Raw genomic sequence first — 19,831 nt, forward strand, 5'->3', positions numbered from 1 at the left:
CTGAAACACCTGTCATCATTTTAGTGTGGGAGGATTCATGGCTAAATTGGAGCAGCCTGGTGTTTAATCTTCATTAATTGCACATTGCACCAGTAAGAGCAGTAAGAGTGTGAAGGTTCAATTAGCAGGGTAAGAGCACAGTTTTACTCAAAATATTGCAATGCACACAACATTATAGGTGACAAACCAGAGTTCAAAAGAGGACAAATTGTTGATGCACGTCTTGCTGGAGCATCTGTGACCAAGACAGCAAGTCTTTGTGATGCATCAAGAGCCACGGTATCCAGGGTAATGTCAGCATACCACCAAGAAGAACCAACCACATCCAACAGGATTAACTGTGGACGCTGTAAGAGGAAGCTGTCTGAAAGGGATGTTCGGGTGCTAACCCGGATTGTATCCAAAAAACATAAAACCACGGCTGATCAAATCACAGCAGAATTCAATGTGCACCTCAACTCGCCTGTTTCCACCAGAACTGTCCGTCACCACAATAAATTATTGTCCAACACCTGTATATCTTTTTCTCTTGACATTTTGGAGATATGAGTTTTTCTGTGGTTATGATGATGTGTTAAATCGTTAGTAAGCTCTTTATAAGGTGAGACTCATGGTAAAGTTGAGCCACAGAGCAAACAGCCTGAATCTATACACTCTCCCCTCAGAGCAGCTAACGCTAAAGGAGAGAGAGATAATGATACACTGCACTAATACACACAAACTGCCCTACATACTGGGAGAGAGCAGAGAGCTGATCACACTCGCTGCCCAATACATTACAGCCTGTCACAACCTGAGAGACAACCAGTGAGACCGTCCACCAATCACTAATATCTGTACTTATATCTGTAATATGTTATATTGATATTAATATATTAATGTTACATCTTTTACTTCTATTAATCTAACTTTAACATGCTTTATTACTACTTTTACTTATTTTCTTTATTAATAACTCAACCTTTTTAATATTACTGTTTTTTTTTCTTTCTTTCTTTCTCTCTAATCTGTAGATTTATTTATGTATTTTATTTTTGTTATTATTAGTATTTTTTTTTTTATAACGTCTGTTTACTTGTATTATTAATTGCTTTGGCAATAGTGTATGTAATTACATTCATGCTAATAAAGCACCTCTGAACTGAACTGATAATGTTTACCCTTCAGATGTGCATATGTACTTATCTCTCTCTCTGTCTCTCTCTCTTTCTCTCTGTGTCTGTATCTCTCTCTCTCTCTGTCTTTCTCTCTTGCTCTGTCTCTTTCTGTCTGTCTCTCTCTCTTTCTCTCTGTCTCTCTCTCTCTTTCTCTGTCTCTCTCTCTCTTTCTCTCTGTGTGTCTGTATCTCTCTCTCTCTCTGTCTCTCTCTCTCTTTCTCTCTGTGTGTCTGTATCTCTCTCTCTCTCTGTCTCTCTCTCTTGCTCTGTCTCTTTCTGTCTGTCTCTCTCTCTTTCTCTCTGTCTCTCTCTGTGTCTGTATCTCTCTCTCTCTGTCTCTTTATCTCTGTCTCTCTCTGTATCTCTCTCTCTCTCTGTCTCTCTCTCTCGCTCTGTCTCTTTCTGTCTGTATCTCTCTCTCTCTCTTTCTGTCTGTATCTCTTTCTGTGTCTGTCTCTCTCTCTGTCTTTCTCTCTCTCTGTATCTCTCTCTCTCTCTTTCTCTCTGTCTCTCTCTGTCTGTCTCTCTCTCTGTCTCTCTCTCTCTCTCTCTCTCTCTCTCTCTCTCTCTCTCTCAGGTTGTCCACCGAGTCCGATGAGTAAGGCGACTCTGACGCTGATCACTATCAGTACTTGTGTCCTGGCTGTAGTGTATGGCTCTCAGACCAGCTGTCCTCTGACTGTTAAAGTCACGCTCCACGTCCCCGAGCATTTCATCGCTGACGGTGAGACACAGTGTCCTCTTCTCTCACTCTACTGTTCACAAATAATACATGCATCATTCTGTTTGCAGCAATTCTAAAATGCCCATTTCTAAATCAAACATTTCATTTCTAAGTAAACGTGAGCTCAGATGTTGTATAATTAGGTTTGCTTGGGATGGTTTGGTTTGAGTTGGGTTAAATTGGATTGCATTGGATTGGGTTGGGTTGGTTTTACTAGCATTGGTTTGGATTGGGTTTGATTTGGCTTGGTTTGTTTAAGTCAGGTTTGGTTGATTTTGGTTTAGCTCGGTTTGGTAAGGCCTGGCCTGACTTGTTTTGGATTGGGTTGAGTTTTAGTTGGGTTGGTTTGAGTTTGATTTGGTTTGTTTGAGTTGGGTTTGGTTAAGTTTAGTTTTTTTTTTTTTGGTTTGGTTTGGTAAGGGCTGATCTGGCCTGGCCTGACTTGGTTTGGTTTGGGTTGGGTTGTTTGCATTTTAGTTAAGTTGGTTTGATTTGGCTTGTTTTGTTTAAGTTGGGTTTGTTTTAAGGCCTGGCCTGACTTGGTTTGCATTGGGTTGGGTTTTAGTTGGGTTGCTTTGAGTTTGGTTTGGTTTGTTTTAGTTTAGTTTGTTTGAATTGGGTTTGAGTTGGTTTAGATTGGTTTGGTAAGGCCTGATCAAGCCTGGCCTGGCCTCACTTGGTTTGGATTGGGTTTGGTTAGGCCTGGCCTGACTTGATTTGGTTTGGGATTGTTTTAGTTGGGTTGGTTTGCATTGGTTTGAGTTTGGTTTGGCTTGTTTTGTGTTTGGTTTGGCTTGTTTTGTTTGAGTTGGATTTGGATGCATTGGTTTGAGTTGGCTTGGTTTAGTTTGGTTAGGCCTGGCCTGACTTGGTTTGGGTTTGGTTAGGCCTGGTCTGGCCTGGACTGACTTGGTTTGGGTCGGTTAGTTGAGTTGGTTTGGGTTCCGGTTAAGTTAGTTTGGGTTGGGTTTGGTTGCATTGGTTTAAGTTGGTTTGATTTTGTTTAGTTTTGTAAGGGCTGGTCTGGCCTGAATTGTTTTGGTTAAGCCTGGCCAGACTTAGTTTGGTTTGGGTTTTAGGTGAGTTAATTTGGGTTGGGTTTGTTTGAGTTGGGTTTGGTTGCAGTGGTTTAAGTTGGTTTGGTTTGGTTTTGTTAGGCCTGGCCTGGCCTGATTTGGTTTGGGTTGAGTTTGGTTTGGTCGAGGCTGGCCAGACTTAGTTTGGGTTGGGTTTCATTTGAGTCGGTTTTGCTTGGGTTGTTTTGAATTTGGTTTGGCTTGGTTTGTTTGAGTTGGGTTTTGTTGCATTGGTTGAGTTGGTTTGGTTTGGGTTGGATTTGGTTAGGCCTGGCCGAGACTGACATGGTTTGGGTGGGGTTTCAGTTGAGTTGGTTTGGGTTCCAGTTGAGTTAGTTTGGGTTGGGTTGGTTTGAGTTTGGTTTGGCTTGGTTTGTTTGAGTTGGGTTTGGTTGCATTGGTTTAAGTTGGTTTGGTTCAGTTTTCTTAGGCCTGGCCTGGCCTAATTTGGTTTGGTTTGGGTTTCAGCTGAGTTAGTTTGCTTTGGTTTGGCTTGTTTTTTTTTTTTTTTTTTTTTTTTTTTTTGGGGGGGGGGGGGGGGGGTTGGTTAAGTTTTGTTAGGCCTGGCCTGGGCTAATCTGGTTTGTTTTGGGTTTCAGTTGAGTTGGTTTGGTTTGGGTTGGTTCGAGTTTGCTTTGGTTTGGCTTGTTTTTTGTTTTTTTTTAGTTGGGTTTGGTTAGGCCCGGCCAGACCTGGTTTGGTTTGGGTTGGTTTGAGTTTGGTTTGGTTGGATTGCATTAGAATGGTTGGGTTTGGATTTTTTTTGGTTAGACCTGGCCTAACTTGGCCTTCATTTCTTTGGGTTGGTTTTGGTTGTGTTGGCTTTGGTTTGGTTCCAAGCTCCCCAAAATATATCACAGCAAACCATGTGTGTCGTTTTGGTCAAACTCGTTTTTGTGGGTGAAGCAAGAAAGTTTAACATGAAACAACAGCAGAGATTAACATGTCTATGGAAAGTGAGCTCAAACTTTTCATGGTTAGTGTAATTTTGTCCACGCTGCGCTGTCTGAGTTTATCTTCTTTAAAATATCTCTGGTCGAAAGCTCCAAAGGATGCGTGACAATCTCCCCAAGCACGTCCTCGCTCCAGAGAGCTCAGCGCCAACGGATGCGTATTCTCCAGCAACGGTTCGGGGTCGTCTCCTCCATCTGTCGAGCTGTTAAGTGAAATGTGGGAGAAGCTGTCCCAGTCCAGTAATGCTGCTGCTTCTCGAGCTCAGTCAGTTCTGTGAATTACTCTGACAACGTGACAAAATTAAGAAAACTGTTAAGTCGAAAGCAGCCGCTGTCAAAGCAGATCTAGTAAAGACAGTAAAGAGACACGTCTTTGCTGTTTTTAAAAGGAGAAATCATGAAACATTGACATTTCCTTCAGTTTTCTTTGGAAATTAAAGTTTGATGCTGAATATAAACTGTCAGATTTTAAAAACACACCACTGAGTCTTTTGTCCATGTGTTTGGGACTAAATTGGAAAATCGGGAAGTTTTCCAAACTCTAAAACAAGATTCAAACATTACATTAAATTTCATTGTTCATAAAGGTTCAGAAAAGTGCTTTGCAAGACATATCTACATCTTGCCAGAAGTTTACTGTAGCAACCGGTTAGCAACCATGTAGCACAATCATAGTGACAGTCTGGCAACACTGTAACAACCACCTAGCAACAGCATAGCAACCACCATGTTAATTATACTATCCATTTAGCAACAGCATGGCAACCACCTAGCACAACCTGATGGATGTGTTCCTAAAACTTTTAATTGTTTGGTACAGAAAATAAGAGATGTTAAATAAAGTTAAATAAATGAGTACTGATATTTTTTTAGTAGTGCAATAAAAAGTTACTTTATTTTAGTAATTCAGTCCAAAATGTGAAACTCATATATTACAGTATATACATGTATCACACACAGAGTGATCTAGCTATAGTGTATTTCTTTTAGGATTTTTATTGATATTGATTATGGCTTACCGCCAATGGAAACCCAAAAATCAGTAGCTCAGAAAATAAGAATATTATATAACACAAGACCAATTGGTACTGTAATTCAGGCCAGACGAGACGTAGACATGCGCAGGTACTTAACATAAAGTTTATTAGCAAAGTGGTAAAATTTGCAAGAGTTATGTACGACAGGCATAGTAAATAACGCAGCAAGATACAACATATCAGACAAAAACCACAAGAGGGCAATGCAAGGAATAGTCAAAAAAAAACAAGCAGAAGCTAATAAATAAAGGGCTAGGCTAAAGAGTTATCAAAAAGAAAAAAAACAGATCAGCAAAAAAAAGAATACAAACTACAAAAGAAACGCTGTGTAGAAGAGCTAGGGAACCTAGATTCAATACTCGGAAACGGGGAACAGAAATGAGGGGTATTTATACAAGGGGAGACAGACAATTGGAACAGTCAGGTGAGCAGGAACACCAAAACGTTTAGAGGTTAGGTACATTCTGGGAATGCAGTCCATAGAGCGAGAGCTAGAGTCCAGGACAGGCGAACAGTCAGACTTCAAGCAGTTTGGACTGTGTTTCTCTCCATTCTTCCTCCAGACTCTGCTCCCTCGATTTTTTTTTTATTTTTTTTATGAAATGTAAAGTTTACTGATGATCAGTGATGGTTTGTTTGGAGAGACATGTCATCTGCTGGTGTTGATCCACTGTGTTTTATTATCAAGTCTAAAGTCAGTGCAGTTTTGTTTTCCCACAAAATCTTACAGCACTTCATGCTTCCCTCTGCTGCTGACAACTTTTATGGAGATGCGGATTTTATTTTCCAGCAGGACTTGGCACACTGCCAAAAGTACCAACTGGTCTTGTCCTAGATTCTAGCTCTCACTCTATGGACTGCATTTCCCAGAATGCACCAGTATCTAATCTCTCGGATATACCGACTCACGTGGCGCTTCAGTGTTCCTGCTCACCTGACTGTTCCATTTGTCATTTTCATCTGTCACCCCTTGTATAAATACCCCTCATTTCTGTTCCCCGTTGCCAAGTATTGCATCTAGGTTCCCTAGCTCTCTTATTCTTTTGTTGCCGACCTGTTTTTCCTTTTTGATCACTGTTTAGCCTAGCTATTTGTTTATTAGCTTCTCTTGGATTTTTTTTTGACTATTCCTTGCCTAGACCTCTTGCTCTGTTTTGACCTCTGTTCTGTTTTCTCTGGTACGTTTTTTTTTAATCTAGATGTGCTATTCTGCGTCTTGTCTGGCCTGCGTTACAGTACCATTAGTCTTATATAATATCAATAAACGCTTAAAATAGATCACTCTGTGTGTATAATACATCTATATAATATATGAGTTTCACATTTTAAACTAAATAACTGAAATAAAGTTACTTTTTTTCAGTAATATTCTGTTTTTTGAGATGCACTAGTAGTAATGTTTAATATTCGAAATGTAGATATCATACACCGACATTGAGAAACAACATAAACTGGAGAAAATTGATGAGTAAGGTCTCTTTAAGGACATATGGCTGGTTTTTGGCTGCTAACAGCACGGGGATGCTCCTGCCAGGCTCTTCACTTCCAGAGTGTCTCCTGAGCCGTCTCGGGAACAGATGGAGGAGGGACGCTGTTCACCCGGCCTCTCAGCCAGCGTTTTAGCGAGCTTCTGAGGGTCCCCAAAAGTGTTCCACAACACCTCCATAATCCCATTTACCGCACACACAAACACACAGCCGCACATGTGCAGGGGTTGACTTCATCAAGCAGGGGGCTTATGGGAGGTTAAGGGTTTCTGGATTGGAGTGCCGGGGCTGTCAGGCTGTGGGGGAGCGCAGTCAGCCTGAAGAAAGAGGAAATGATGGATGTTAAACCGCCGCCTGTTTGTAGAACACATTATAAAGCTGCCCTGCCGCTCCTGACCTTTTATATTGAGCATGGAAAACAGAGCTAGCTTTGCAGGAGGGCATATGAAGGATAAAAACAGCCCTGCTGGAACTAGTCTGGAGGATCTGTTGGAGATTAAAGTGCCTTTTTGGAGGAAAAGGAGTCAACAAGCTCTCACCAAGAGGTACACTACCCAAAAGTAGCATCTGAGAGTTTTTTTTATAAGGTCTAGAATGAAGGCGCTAGCTTTGCACGAGGAGGTACACTACTCAAAAGAAGCCTCTGACCAATAGTGACTTATAGAACAACACGTGCAGAAGTACAGTTAATCACAAAAACAAATAAATCTGTTTATTATTAGGGTCACTTTACACCCTAAAACATGTTACTCTACATTACATTTACTGTTGTTAGAAGAAAAAAATATATTATTATTATTATTATTATTATTATTATTATTATTATTATTATTATTATTATTATTTATGGTAATGTCAATTCTGTTGTATACTTTTTCTTTACATTTTCTCCATTCTTAAACAAAAAAAAAAAAAAATATTACAGTGGTGTCCTTTTATGAAAAAGAGTGTAATTTTACATTTCATAGAGATTTTTGTCAGCAGTTATTATAAAAGTTAGATAGACCAAACCCTCCCTTTCAGAACAAGACATTACCATAAAGTCGTTTTTATTGCAGTATATTGTTACTGTTGCGATTCATTGCTCTTATCACTGACCTCATGTGTAAAGCTGGTGTTGTGCCGAATTCAGCACCCCCGCCAGGAAAAGCACCCTCTCTTGGGAGTGCGAATTCATGTCTTCTTGGCTTTAACTTTACTTAGAAAATGAAAAAAAAATAAAAATAAAAACCAAGATACTTTTCTAAGCTACACTGACTCATAATAAATAAGGAAAAAGAAACGTCACCTGCAGCCTTTCCCAAGAGGGGGTGCTTTTCCTGCCGGGGGTGCTGAATTAGTAGTGCCTAAATCTGCACCCCGCCAGGAAAAGCACCCCCTCTCAGCAGTGCATTCACATAGGTAGTTGCTTTATCTAACTTTATTAAAAACGCGCTCCCGAGAGGGGGTGCTTTTCCTGGTGGGGGTGCAGATTTCGGCACGCTTTCAAAATAAATGTATTTTAAAACAGTTTCTGCTTTTCCAGCGGCATCATTTATAGCCAATACATGTCTCAATATACAGCCAATAGCCTAAATATTTATAGGTGCTAGCTTTGCATAAGGATTATATGAAGAATACAAGCCTTCACAATCTTCAGTTAGTCTGGAGGAACTGTTTATGATTAAAGTGCCTATTTGAGGGAAAAAGAAGTCAACGAACTCTCACCAAGAGGTGCACTACCTACAGGTAGCCTCTGAGAGTCTTTTGATAGGGCCTGGAAAACAGCCCTGGCTTTGCATGAGGGCATATGAAGAATAAAAAAATAAATAAAAAAAACTCTGAATAGTCTGAAGCTAGTCTGGCAAAACTACATGAGATTAAAGTGCTGGTTTAGGTGAAAAACTTGATCAAAGTCATTTATTAAACATCAGTTAGCCTTTACAGTTAGTTCCGATCCTGCACTGTGATTGGCTGAAATTTGATGTTTATGGCTAAACTACATATATTTTTTAGAGACGGTTATAAAATGGGGTTCAATTTGTTTTTTTTCTCTGTAAAGTGTAGAGCATTTTAGTTTTTTTTTAAGAAATAAAAGCTTATATTTAGATATTAATTGAGTTTTTGCACGACTATGGACAGCGTCCTGTGGGCAGTATCCTGTGGGCAGCATCCTGTGGGCAGCATCCTTTGGACGGTGTCCTGTGGGCAGCATCCTTTGGTCCTGCAGGTGGTGTCCTGCGGGTAATGTCCTCATATATTTTTAAAATATTTTATTATATATTTATTTACACTGAAGATATGACACTTTGGTACAATGTAATGTAGTCTGTGTACAGATTGTATAACAGTATACAATCCTTGCTGTTCCCCTTACAATAATTCACATGGCACCTCATGGCAAAGAACGCTCCATAAAGATGGCCTGGACTATTGTTTTGTGTGGAAAACTATGCATGACTGCGATTTGTGATTTGTTTATTGCGTTAATTTTAAAGATTTTTAGAGATTTCTTAGCGAAAAGCTCAACAAAGGCTGCAGAAAAATGTCGCATCTCACAGATCTCAGCGTCCACGTCTCAACATTAGTGAAACCAGCCCACCATTTCCATCAGGAGTTTCCATGTAATCAGTGCTATCAATTAGTCAGAATTGCAGGATCGGAAAATGAACGAGATGTATTGGAAGGACAGTTAATGAAGCACAAGGTCAATGGAGGGCAGTTTACTGGATGTAGATAAAGCCCATTCTAAATGATCCGGTCATTGGGGGTCAGGTTTCCATTGGAAATCCATTTGGGTTGAGGATAAGAGTTAATCTCTCAGACCCGGAGCTGATTACTGTGGCTCATATACTATAGAAGTGCTGTCTGAAGCCTGTAGAGATTGGATGACTGGGGATGATGTACTATGAAATATTTTTTTTTCATAGCTTTGTACTTATATAGTATACATCAAACAAGCATAACATTATGACCACCTCCATGGATAAAATATGTACTATAGTTATTAGAGATTTTAGTCCTGTATCTGTTTCTCTGTATACTGTATTATTATCCTGCTTTCATCCTGTTCTTCAATACTCAAAACCCCACAGGAGAGAATTGTGGACAGTGTCCTGTGGGTAGCATCCTGTGAGGAACATACTGTGGTCAGTGTCCTGTGGGTGGGCAGCATCCTGTGGATAGCATCATGTGGGCATCATCCTGTGGGTAGTGTCCTGTGGATTGGGCAGGTGATGTCCCATGGTCATTATCCTGTGGACAGTGTCCTGTGGATAGTATCCTGTGAGCAACATACTGTGGACAGTGTCTTGTGGGAAGTGTCCCTTGTATGGTGTCCTGTGGGCAGCATCCTGTGGAAAGTGTCCTGTGGACAGCATCCTGTGGGCAGTGTTCTGTGGTCCTGCAGGTGGTGTCCTGTTGGCGGCCTCCAAGTGGTGTCCTCACATATTTGTAAATATTTTATTATACCTTTTTTATGGGACGACAGGCAGGATCTTGTAGGCAGCATTTTGTGGTCAACATCCTGTGGGCAGTGTCTTGCCGGTGATGTCCTGTGGGTGGCCTCCTGGTGGTGTTTTATTGTATATTTTAACATTGAAAAAACAATATAAAGTAGTAAGTGTACAGCTTGTATAACAGTATACATTTGCTGTTCCCCTTAAAATAATTCACATAGAAACTCATGGCAAAGAACTCTCTGAGAATGTGAGAAATATAATTGTCGCTCTCCACAAAGATTGCTGACACCCTAAAACTAAGATACAGTATAATAGGCAAGGTCTTACAGCAGTTTTGCAGGACAGGTTCCACTCAGAAGAGACCAAAGAAGTTAAATCCACATCTTCAGACTAATATCCAGAGGTTGGTTTTAAAAAAAATAAATGTATGAGTACTGCCAGTATTGCTGCGGAGGTTTAAGAAGTGGGAAGTCAGCCTGCTGTTCTCAGACCATTCACCACACACTGTATCAACTCTGTCTGCATGGAACTGTCCTAGAAAGTAGCCTCTTCTGAAGTTGATGCACAAGAAAGCCTGAAAGAATAGTGATGTGTGTGTTTGTATATGTGTGTGTTTTACAGGCAGCAGCTTCGTGGTCAGTATGGGCAGTTATCTGGACGTGTCGAACTGGTTAAACCCAGCTAAGCTGACCCTTTACTACCAGTCCAACTCCTCCTCCCAGTGGATCAGAGATTACTGTGGCCAGCGCACCACCGAACCCTGTGAACAGCTGTGTGACCAGGAGACCGGTGAGTGCTGCATCTGTATTTCCTCTTAGGAGCTACAGGGCTAACTTAGCAAACAGGTACAGAAACAGTAAGCATGCTATTGCTATCTTATCGATTAAGAGAACACTTCAATTTCTAAATCAGTTTATCTGATTTTGCTATTTATAGGTTTATGTTTGAGTAAAATGAATATTGTTGTTTTATTCTATAAACTACAGACAACATTTCTCTCAAATTCCAAATAAAAATAGTATTTTTATGTGTGAAATAACAAAAAAAGATGCAGAGCTTTCCGACCTCAAATAATGCAAAGAAAAAAAAGTTCATATTCATAAAGATTTAAGAGTTTAGAAATTAATATTTGGTGGAATAAACCTGTTTTCATGCATCTCGGCATGTTCTCCTCCACCAGTCTTACACATTGCTTTTGGATAACTTTATGCTTTACACTCCTGGTGCAAAAATGCAAGCAGTTCAGTTTGGTTTGATGGCTTGTGATCATCCATCTTCCTCTTGATTATATTCCAGAGGTTTTCAATTTGGTAAAATCAAAGAAAATCATCATTTTTAAGTGGTCCCTTTTTTTGAGATGTATATTCTCAGATATATACTGTATATAACAGCTACCATCACTCTTTCTCTCTCACAAACACACACACTGTAACACTCACACTGAAAGCTGTGTAGGTGATGTAGGTCATGGCCATGATCCCCCATGGCAAACACATTTATTCACTCTTGACCTTCCAAAGTAATCTGTAGCACAAGGTCTCAATCAGGTCCTGTGCGTGTGCAGAGCCAGATAAGCCGGGCAGCAGCAAAGCACGGCTGAATATTGCAGCAGCAGCCTGAGTATGAGCTGCCGGCCGGAGAGGACAGCTGACATTTAACCTTCATTTTATACCTTTTATTTTATTTATTACAATGTATTTATTATCAATATATCCTGTAAACCTGACACACTGACGACAGCACGATTATTAGTGATGACACACTGTCTGAAAAATTTATGTTAGTATGATATGAATCTATTTTACAGTTACATACAGTGACTAATGCATCTCAAAAAATGAGAATATCATAGAAAAGTGACTTTATTTTAATAAATTCAGTTAAAAATGTGAAACTCATATATTATATAGATGTATTAAACACACAGAGTGATCTATTTTAAGCGCTTATTTATTTTATTGTTGATTGTAAATTGATTATGGCTTACACCCAATAAAAACCCAAAAATCAGTGTCTCAGAAAATTGTAATACTATCTAAGACCAACTAGTACTTTAGGCAGTGTGGGCAGTGTGCCAAGTCCTGCTGGAAAATGAAATCTGCATCTACATAAAAGTTGTTTTCAGCAGAGGGAAGCTGTAAGATATGAAGTGCTGTAAGATTTTCCGAAATGCAAAATGTACTTATTGTCAGAGATGGATTTCATTTTCCAGCAGGACTTGGCACACTGCTCAAACTGCCAAAAGTACCAATTGGCATACCTGTCAAGTCTCCCGTTTTGGCCGGGAAACTACCGTATTTTACCCCTCTTTCCCGCCGTCCTCCCGTATTAGTATTTTCCCGTAAATTTCCCGTATTATATTAAAATTAAAATATATATATTATTGAGGCGACAGGGCACTGACCGCTCTGTGTCTCTTAACCAATCGTGGAGCCGGTTCAAGGAGAAAGTCCCGCCTTTCAGGAGAAACAGCCAATCAGCTTGCAAAAGAGAAAGGTAACAGTTGGCTAATCATGTAAACTGATGAGATTTTTCTGATGGCTGCTTAAAAATACTCGTCTCCGAAATAAAACACACAGATTAAACCTTTTAAAATAAAAAAATACAGCTTGTGACTCAGTTTAACTAGAAATGTGGAGAGGACCGAAATTAACTGAACTGATCAGGGGTGATCAAAAGAAAGAAGTATTAATTAAAAATTATTAATTGTGTAGGCCCCTTAGGACTAATTTTCACTGATGGAATATATCTGGTCCATGTCCTTTTAGTAAAAGCTCATAATACTATTTTTAGGTCACCTACAGTCATTTTGCAGAATTGGTGCACCCTTTGTTCAATTTTAAATCTATTAAATAAATTAAAAAATATATATAATATAAAAGAGTGCATTTATGGCAAAAAAGACATGAAATCTTAACTTTTTTAATACCTAGAAAAGGATTTTTAATTTGGCTGAGAATAACATATGTAGGAATGTCCACAACATTTCAGATTCTTATAATCTAAATGTAGTGTGTAAGTGGTTCACATGTGGTTATTTTAGATTTCATCGTTCTTCCACTCACTGGCCACTTTATTAGAAACACCTACTACTACTACTACTATTACCTTGTGCTTCCACTCACCCTGGCCACTTTATTAGAAACACCTACTACTATACTACCTTCTGCTTCCACTAATCCTGACCACTTTATTGGAAACATCTACTACTACTACTACTACTAATACTACATTGTGCTTCCACTCACTCTGGCCACTATATTGGAAACACCTACTTCTACTACTACTACTACCTTGTGCTTCCACTCATCCCGACCACTTTATTGGAAACACCTACTGTATAATACATTATAGTTCCGCTCCATAGCCGCTGTATCTTCAGTCTCTTAACCAGCTAAAAGAGATTGAGGGGTATTTCCAATAAAGTGGCCAGTTAAGCCTGTGCTCAGGTAGACAGCAGCAGCTGAGTGATGAGGGTGTGAGGGAAGTCAGGCTGCAGGTTCTCCGTGTTTAAAATTCCCATCCAAACATGATCCATCACTCCTCCTCCTCCAGTCACCTTTTCTTAAGGTTAAGACTGTGTTTCTGCACCGCAGCCCATCCTGCAGCTAACGTATCTCCAGGCCTTCAGCGGGCAGGGCTGCTCTCAGGCTAATGCTGTGTCAGATGTGACTGATAGCACAGCCGCTATGAATTCACCTAAACAAACACTAAAGGTTACAGTGGTGTGTGTGTGTGTGTGTGTGTGTGTGTGAAGGTTAGTGGAGGAAGGCGAGCGTGGTGATGGTGAAGAATGTGCTGGTTGTGTAACCTCTATGGTAGAGTAATGTGTGAGAACATTATTGAATTGTTTAAAAACTAAAGTACCAGCTGTATATAATAACAAGAGACCTCTTAAAAATGATGAGTTTCTTTGATTTTACCAAATTGAAAACCTCTGGAATATAATCAAAAGGGAGATGGATGATCACAAGCCATCAAACCAAACTGAACTGCTTGAATTTTTGCACCAGGAGTAAAGCAGCATAAAGTTATCCAAAAGCAGTGTGTAAGACTGGTGGAGGAGAACATGCCAAGATGCACGAAAACCAGGGTTATTCCACCAAATATTGATTTCTGAAATCTTAAAACTTTAGTAATATAAACGTATATCCTTTGCATTATTTGAGGTCTTTTTTGATATTTCCAAGTAGCTGCGCTGTTTAAATAGCAATCCGCCAAAGTCAGAGCTCACCTGGCTCTTGAGCAAGTGACACTAATTTATTTCACGTTACGCCCAAAATTAACCATCCCCTTTGATTAATTAAGAAAATTAGTACATGTACCTTTCCCATCATTATGACAGCAAACACACATATGCACACCCTAAATCAAGCTGCAAGGTGCACGGTTGCACTAAATTGAAAACCACTGGAATATAATCAAGAGGAAGATGGATGATCACAAGCCATCAAACCAAACTGAACTGCTTGAATTTTTGCACCAGGAGTAAAGCAGCATAAAGTTATCCAAAAGCAGTGTGTAAGACTGGTGGAGGAGAACATGATGCCAAGATGCATGAAAACTATGATTAAAAACCATCAGGGTTATTCCACCAAATATTGTTTTTTTTTTTACTTTTAAATCTTTACGAATATGAATTTACTTTGCATTATTTGAGGTCTGAGAGCTCTGCATCTTTTTTGATATTTCCAGGTAGCTGCGCTGTTTAAATAGCAATCCGCCAAAGTCAGAGCTCATCTGGCTCTTGAGCAAGTGACACTCTGATTGGTTTATTTCAAGTTACACCCAAAAATCAACCATCCCCTTTGATTAATTAGAAAATTAGTACACACCTTTAGCATGTTTTGAGAAGCACAAGCTGTACTTTTCCCATCGTTGCGATAGCAAATAGACAATGACTCACCCTAAATCATGCTGCATGGTACACGGTTGCACTAAATGGAAAACCACTGGAATAAAATCAAGAGGAAGATGGATGATCACAAGCCATCAAACCAAACTGAACTGCTTGATTTTTTTGCAACAGGAGTAAAGCAGCATAAAATTATCCAAAAGCAGTGTGTAAGACTGGAGGAGGAGAACATGATGCCAAGATGCATGAAAACTGTGATTAAAAACCAGGGTTATTCCACCAAATATTGATTTCTAAACTTTTAAATCTGTACAAATATGAACTTGTTTATTTTGCATTATTTGAGGTCTGAAAGCTCTGCATCTTTTTTGATATTTCCAAGTAGCTGCGCTGTTTAAATAGCAATCCTCTAAAGTCAGAGCTCATCTGGCTCTTGAGCAAGTGACACTCTGATTGGTTTATTTCACGTTACACCCAAAATTAACCATCCCCTTTGATTAATTAGAAAATTAGTACACACCTTTGGCATGTTTCGAGAAGCACAAGCTGTACTTTTCCCATCGTTGCGATAGCAAATAGACAATGACTCACCCTAAATCATGCTGCATGGTACACGGTTGCACTAAATGGAAAACCACTGGAATAAAATCAAGAGGAAGATGGATGATCACAAGCCATCAAACCAAACTGAACTGCTTGAATTTTTTGCAACAGGAGTAAAGCAGCATAAAGTTATCCAAAAGCAGTGTGTAAGACTGGTGGAGGAGAACACGATGCCAAGATGCATGATTAAAACTGTGATTAAAAACCACCAGGGTTATTCCACCAAATATTGATTTCTGAAACCTTAAAACTTTATGAATATGAACTTGTGACTTTCTTTGCATTATTTGAGGTCTGAAAGCTCTGCATCTTTTTTTTGTTTGTTTTTTCAGCCATTTCTCATTTCCTGCAAAAAAATGCTCTAAAAGACAAAATTTGTATTTGGAATTTGGGAGAAATGTTGCTCGTAGTTTATAGAATAAAAAAACAATGTTCCTTTTACGTAAACATAAACCTATAAATAGCAAAATCAGAGAAACTGATTCCGAAACTAAAGTGGTCTCTTAATTAAAAAAAAAAAAAATCCAAAGCTGTATAGTCACAATGAGTCCTGTTGTAGTGATCTATAGACGAGCTGTCAACTGTGAACTGTGCAGCTTGATTTAGGACATCTTTGCTATCATAACAGCGGGAAAAGTACACCTTGCGCGGCTCAAAACACACATTATTTGCATTATTTGAGGTCTGAAAGCTCTACATCTTTTTTGTGTTATTTCAGCCATTCTCATTTTTCCTAAATTAATGCTTTAAATTACAATTTTTTTTGCACTTTCGAGATGCACAGGATGTACTTTTCCCATCGTTACGATAGCAAAGACACGCTGACACGCCCTTAATCAAGCTGCACGGTGCATGGTTGCCATCTCACCTATAGATTGCTAAAATAGGACCCTTATTTCAGAATGAAAAGATGCTTAATGTCCTTGTATTCAGGCGAATCGTAGACTCTTCAGCAGAACGAGGGTGGAGACAATGGAAGCTGGCTGTAGATAGTGGGTACAGTGTCTTTGTCAGTGCGTGGAAGAAGTTTCTGGACGTCTGCTGAAGGCTTTTGTATGGTGTGATATTAAGTTAATGGCTGGGCACTGCTGAGGAGAGCTTCTATTGTCTGGAGGCCATTGTGTTCCTCAGCGTCAGCAGCTAAAACCGGGGCGCCATTGTTACCAGGGCTCGCCTGGCTTTTGAGCGCGTCTCAGTTTGTTAATGGCTGCGGTGTTTAAAGTTCTGGAGACACTTTTGAAGGTATTGTCTGGGGGATCTGGGGGTCTATACCCATTCATCACTTTATCACTCAACAAACAATACTCTATTCTGCTTCATTAACTGTAGGATAAAATGAAATGACTCTACATTAGATCAGTACAGTAGCTAATGTGGGATTAATTGGATGTGAATGCTTGCACTGCAGAAAATGCATTAGTATGCATTGTTGCATCCTCATCTGATTCCCTATGCACTCGTGCACTTGACCTTGATTACATCTGTTGTCCATTATTTTGCTTTACTCTTCATTTCCATTTATACATTTGATTTCGTTTAGTGACTTATATGTAAACTGAACCAGCTATACTTACTATAGTTTTTCTTCTTAAATAAATAAAAAAGAACAGTAGTGTTTCTAGGTTGGGGATTGGTCAAGTTATTCTACAAAAAAAATTGTAACAGTGTGTGAATTGACTATGGGCCCTATCGAAAATACAGAAGATCCACTGACCGATTAAAACCCTGACAACAGTCAACAGTCAGCCATCCATTCCTATCTTCCTAGTAGCCACACAACTAACTATTGTGCTACTTAAGGTAGCCAAGGGGAGTGAATATACACTGATGGTGGCTTTCAGTGGCTGGTGGAAATGCCCAGTATGCAAATAGATGGTGCCAGCAGCCAATGAAAAAAAGAGGTTGCCAATGATTGATTTAACTCAGAGATTCAATTTAACCATAGATGTTCATCTAAAACTAAAAAAGTAATTGAGTACCGTTTGGGGACATCCAGTTTTAAATGCAGTATAACAGACTTAAATAATTTGAGTTTATCTCAAGTATGAGGAGCATATTTGATAGTTGGATCGTATCGAGGACCCCGTTGTCACTTAGATATCCCCTAAATGTCCCCTTTGCCAGTTCCCTTTGTCACTTAAATGTTTCAGATGATCAAACTAATTTAAATATTAGTCATAGACAACAACACATAAACACAAAATGCAGTTTTTTAATAAAGGTTTTTATTTATGTTTTATTTATCTAACTAGTATGTTACTAAGTTAGTCCAGGGGGAGCGACTACACACTGATGGTTTCAGTAGCTGGTGGAAATGCCCGGAATGTACAAATAAACACAAACACAAACAAACACAAAATACATTTTTTAAACAAAGGTTAAAAAACGTCTAAATCCACATGGCCCTGTATAAAAAAGGGTTCCCCCCCCCAATTGAAACATAACTGTGGTTTATCACAACCGAGTTCAATTTCTCTAACCACTCCCAGACCTGATTACTGCCACACCTTTTCTCAATTAAGAAATCACTTAATGAAGTACCTGCCGACAAAGTGAAGTAGACCAAAAGATACTCAAAAGCTAGACATCATGCCGAGATCCAAAGAAATTCGGGAATAAATGAGAAATAAAATTGAAATCTATCAGTCTGGAAAAGGTTATAAAGTCATTTCTAAAGCTTTGGGACTCCAGAGAACCACATTGATTCTCTATTATTATTCACTAATGGAGAAAAAATAAACATGGAGCACTGGTGAACCTTCCCAGGAGTGACCGGCCGGCTGACCAAAATTACTCCAAAAGGGCATGAGCAACTCATCCAGGAGATCCCAAAAGAACCCAGAACAACATTTAAAGAACTGCAGGATCTCACTCACCTCAGTTACGAGAACATCATATCTACAGTAAAACATGGTGGTGGTAGTGTGATGTCTGGGGATAAAACTGGCTCTCATCAGGAATGGCCCAAAGGAAGAGCAACAGAGTTTCCTCTGTTGTACAGGTTAAGTTAATCAGAATTAACAGCCAGTGGTGAACCTTCCCAGGAGTGACCAGCCCACCAAAACGTACCCCAAGAGAGCAGCGACGACTCATCCAAGAGGTGGTTGCTGCTTCGGGACCTGAAAGACTTCCTGTGATAAATAGAACTATAAATTCCATTGTCTACTGAAAAGTTCTCAAGGAGAATGTCCGGCCATCTCTTTGTCTTTGTGACCTCAAGCTGAAAGGAACTTGGGTTCTGCAGCAGGACAATGACCCAAAACACACCAGCAAGTCCATCTCTGAATGGCTGAGGAAAAACAAAGTGAAGACTTAGGAGAGGCCTAGTCAAAGTCCTGACCTGAATCCTATTGAGATGCTGTGGAATGACCTTTTAAAGGTGGTTTATGCTGGAAAACCCTACAACGGGTGGAATTACAACAATTCTGTAAAGAAAAGTGGACAAAATTCCTCCACAGTGCAGTAAAAAAAGACGCTTGATTACAGTTGTTGCTGCCTGGGAGTCATGTAGGTTTTTTTTCTCCATTAATAATAAAAACCTTTGGTATTTTAGGGTTTAGAGCAGGGGTGTCCAAACTACGGCCCGCGGGCCATTTGCGGCCCGTTTCCTTTTTTGAAGCAGGTTTTTATAATGTGTGAGATTCAAAGTTTGAACGCTAGGTGTCCGAAACGGGCCAAAGAGTCTAAAAGCGGAGAGGTTGCGCATTTCTAGCGCAGAAAAACGGGGTAAAAGAGTCTAAAAGTTGCTGTAATTAAGGAGTTTAATATTAAGAGACATCATGAAATGAAACATCAATTTGAAAAATCTTAGTTTACACAACACTGTCAAAGATAAAGATAGTAAGTCAAGTAAAATGGTGTGTAAATGAAATAATCAGGAAAATGTATTAGTTAAAGTCGTTTATTTCATTATTTGTTTTATTACAGAGTCTGTGGCCCGTGACTTCAAATATATTTCTCCTTCTGGCCCCCAACCAAAAAAGTTTGGACACCCCTTGTTTAGAGGATTAGTACTGAGTACTGTGTACTTACAGAGTAAGAATGGTAAAACACTGTACACTACATAATACAGCACACTCCCTGTTGTTTCTGAGTGTTTACTGGGTAAGTACTGTGTATCTGGAGAGTAAGAACAGTAAAATCAGGTTTGTTAACCATTAATATAAATTCTTGTGGTTTCTGCGTATTAATGAATAAATGTGCTTCAAAATCTCAGCACTCTTGATTGTGTTACCGAAGATATATAAATATTATTGTATTTTAGTCTTGACATTACAAACTATACGTTTTCTTCCTGCTCCACCCTGAGAGTTTTAAAAGCATAAATAAAAATCACCTTCTTTTTTAACCCTTGTGTGGTGTTCGGGTCTGTGGGACCCGTTTTCATTTTTCATCAAATGATACTAAAAAAATATTTTTTCTAACTCAAACTCATTGGCATTGGCTCAGTTTTTATGAAAAACATATATCAAAACACGTTTTCGATAAACACACACTGT

At 39.3% G+C, this 19,831-nt stretch overlaps 1 protein-coding gene across 1 annotated transcript in view; it reads left to right on the plus strand.

Annotated features, from left to right (window-relative positions):
• Positions 1-19,831, plus strand: part of LOC103040661 (astrotactin-2) — a 1,082,674-nt gene that overhangs the window by 621,615 nt on the left and 441,228 nt on the right. The window contains exons 6-7 of the mRNA XM_049465818.1: positions 1,735-1,881; positions 10,496-10,663. Of these exons, the coding sequence (XP_049321775.1) occupies positions 1,735-1,881; positions 10,496-10,663 (315 nt within the window). The remainder of the gene's footprint in view (positions 1-1,734; positions 1,882-10,495; positions 10,664-19,831) is intronic.

This window comes from Astyanax mexicanus, chromosome 1 (genome assembly GCF_023375975.1).
Source record: "Astyanax mexicanus isolate ESR-SI-001 chromosome 1, AstMex3_surface, whole genome shotgun sequence".
NCBI classification, from domain to species: Eukaryota; Metazoa; Chordata; class Actinopteri; order Characiformes; family Acestrorhamphidae; genus Astyanax; species Astyanax mexicanus.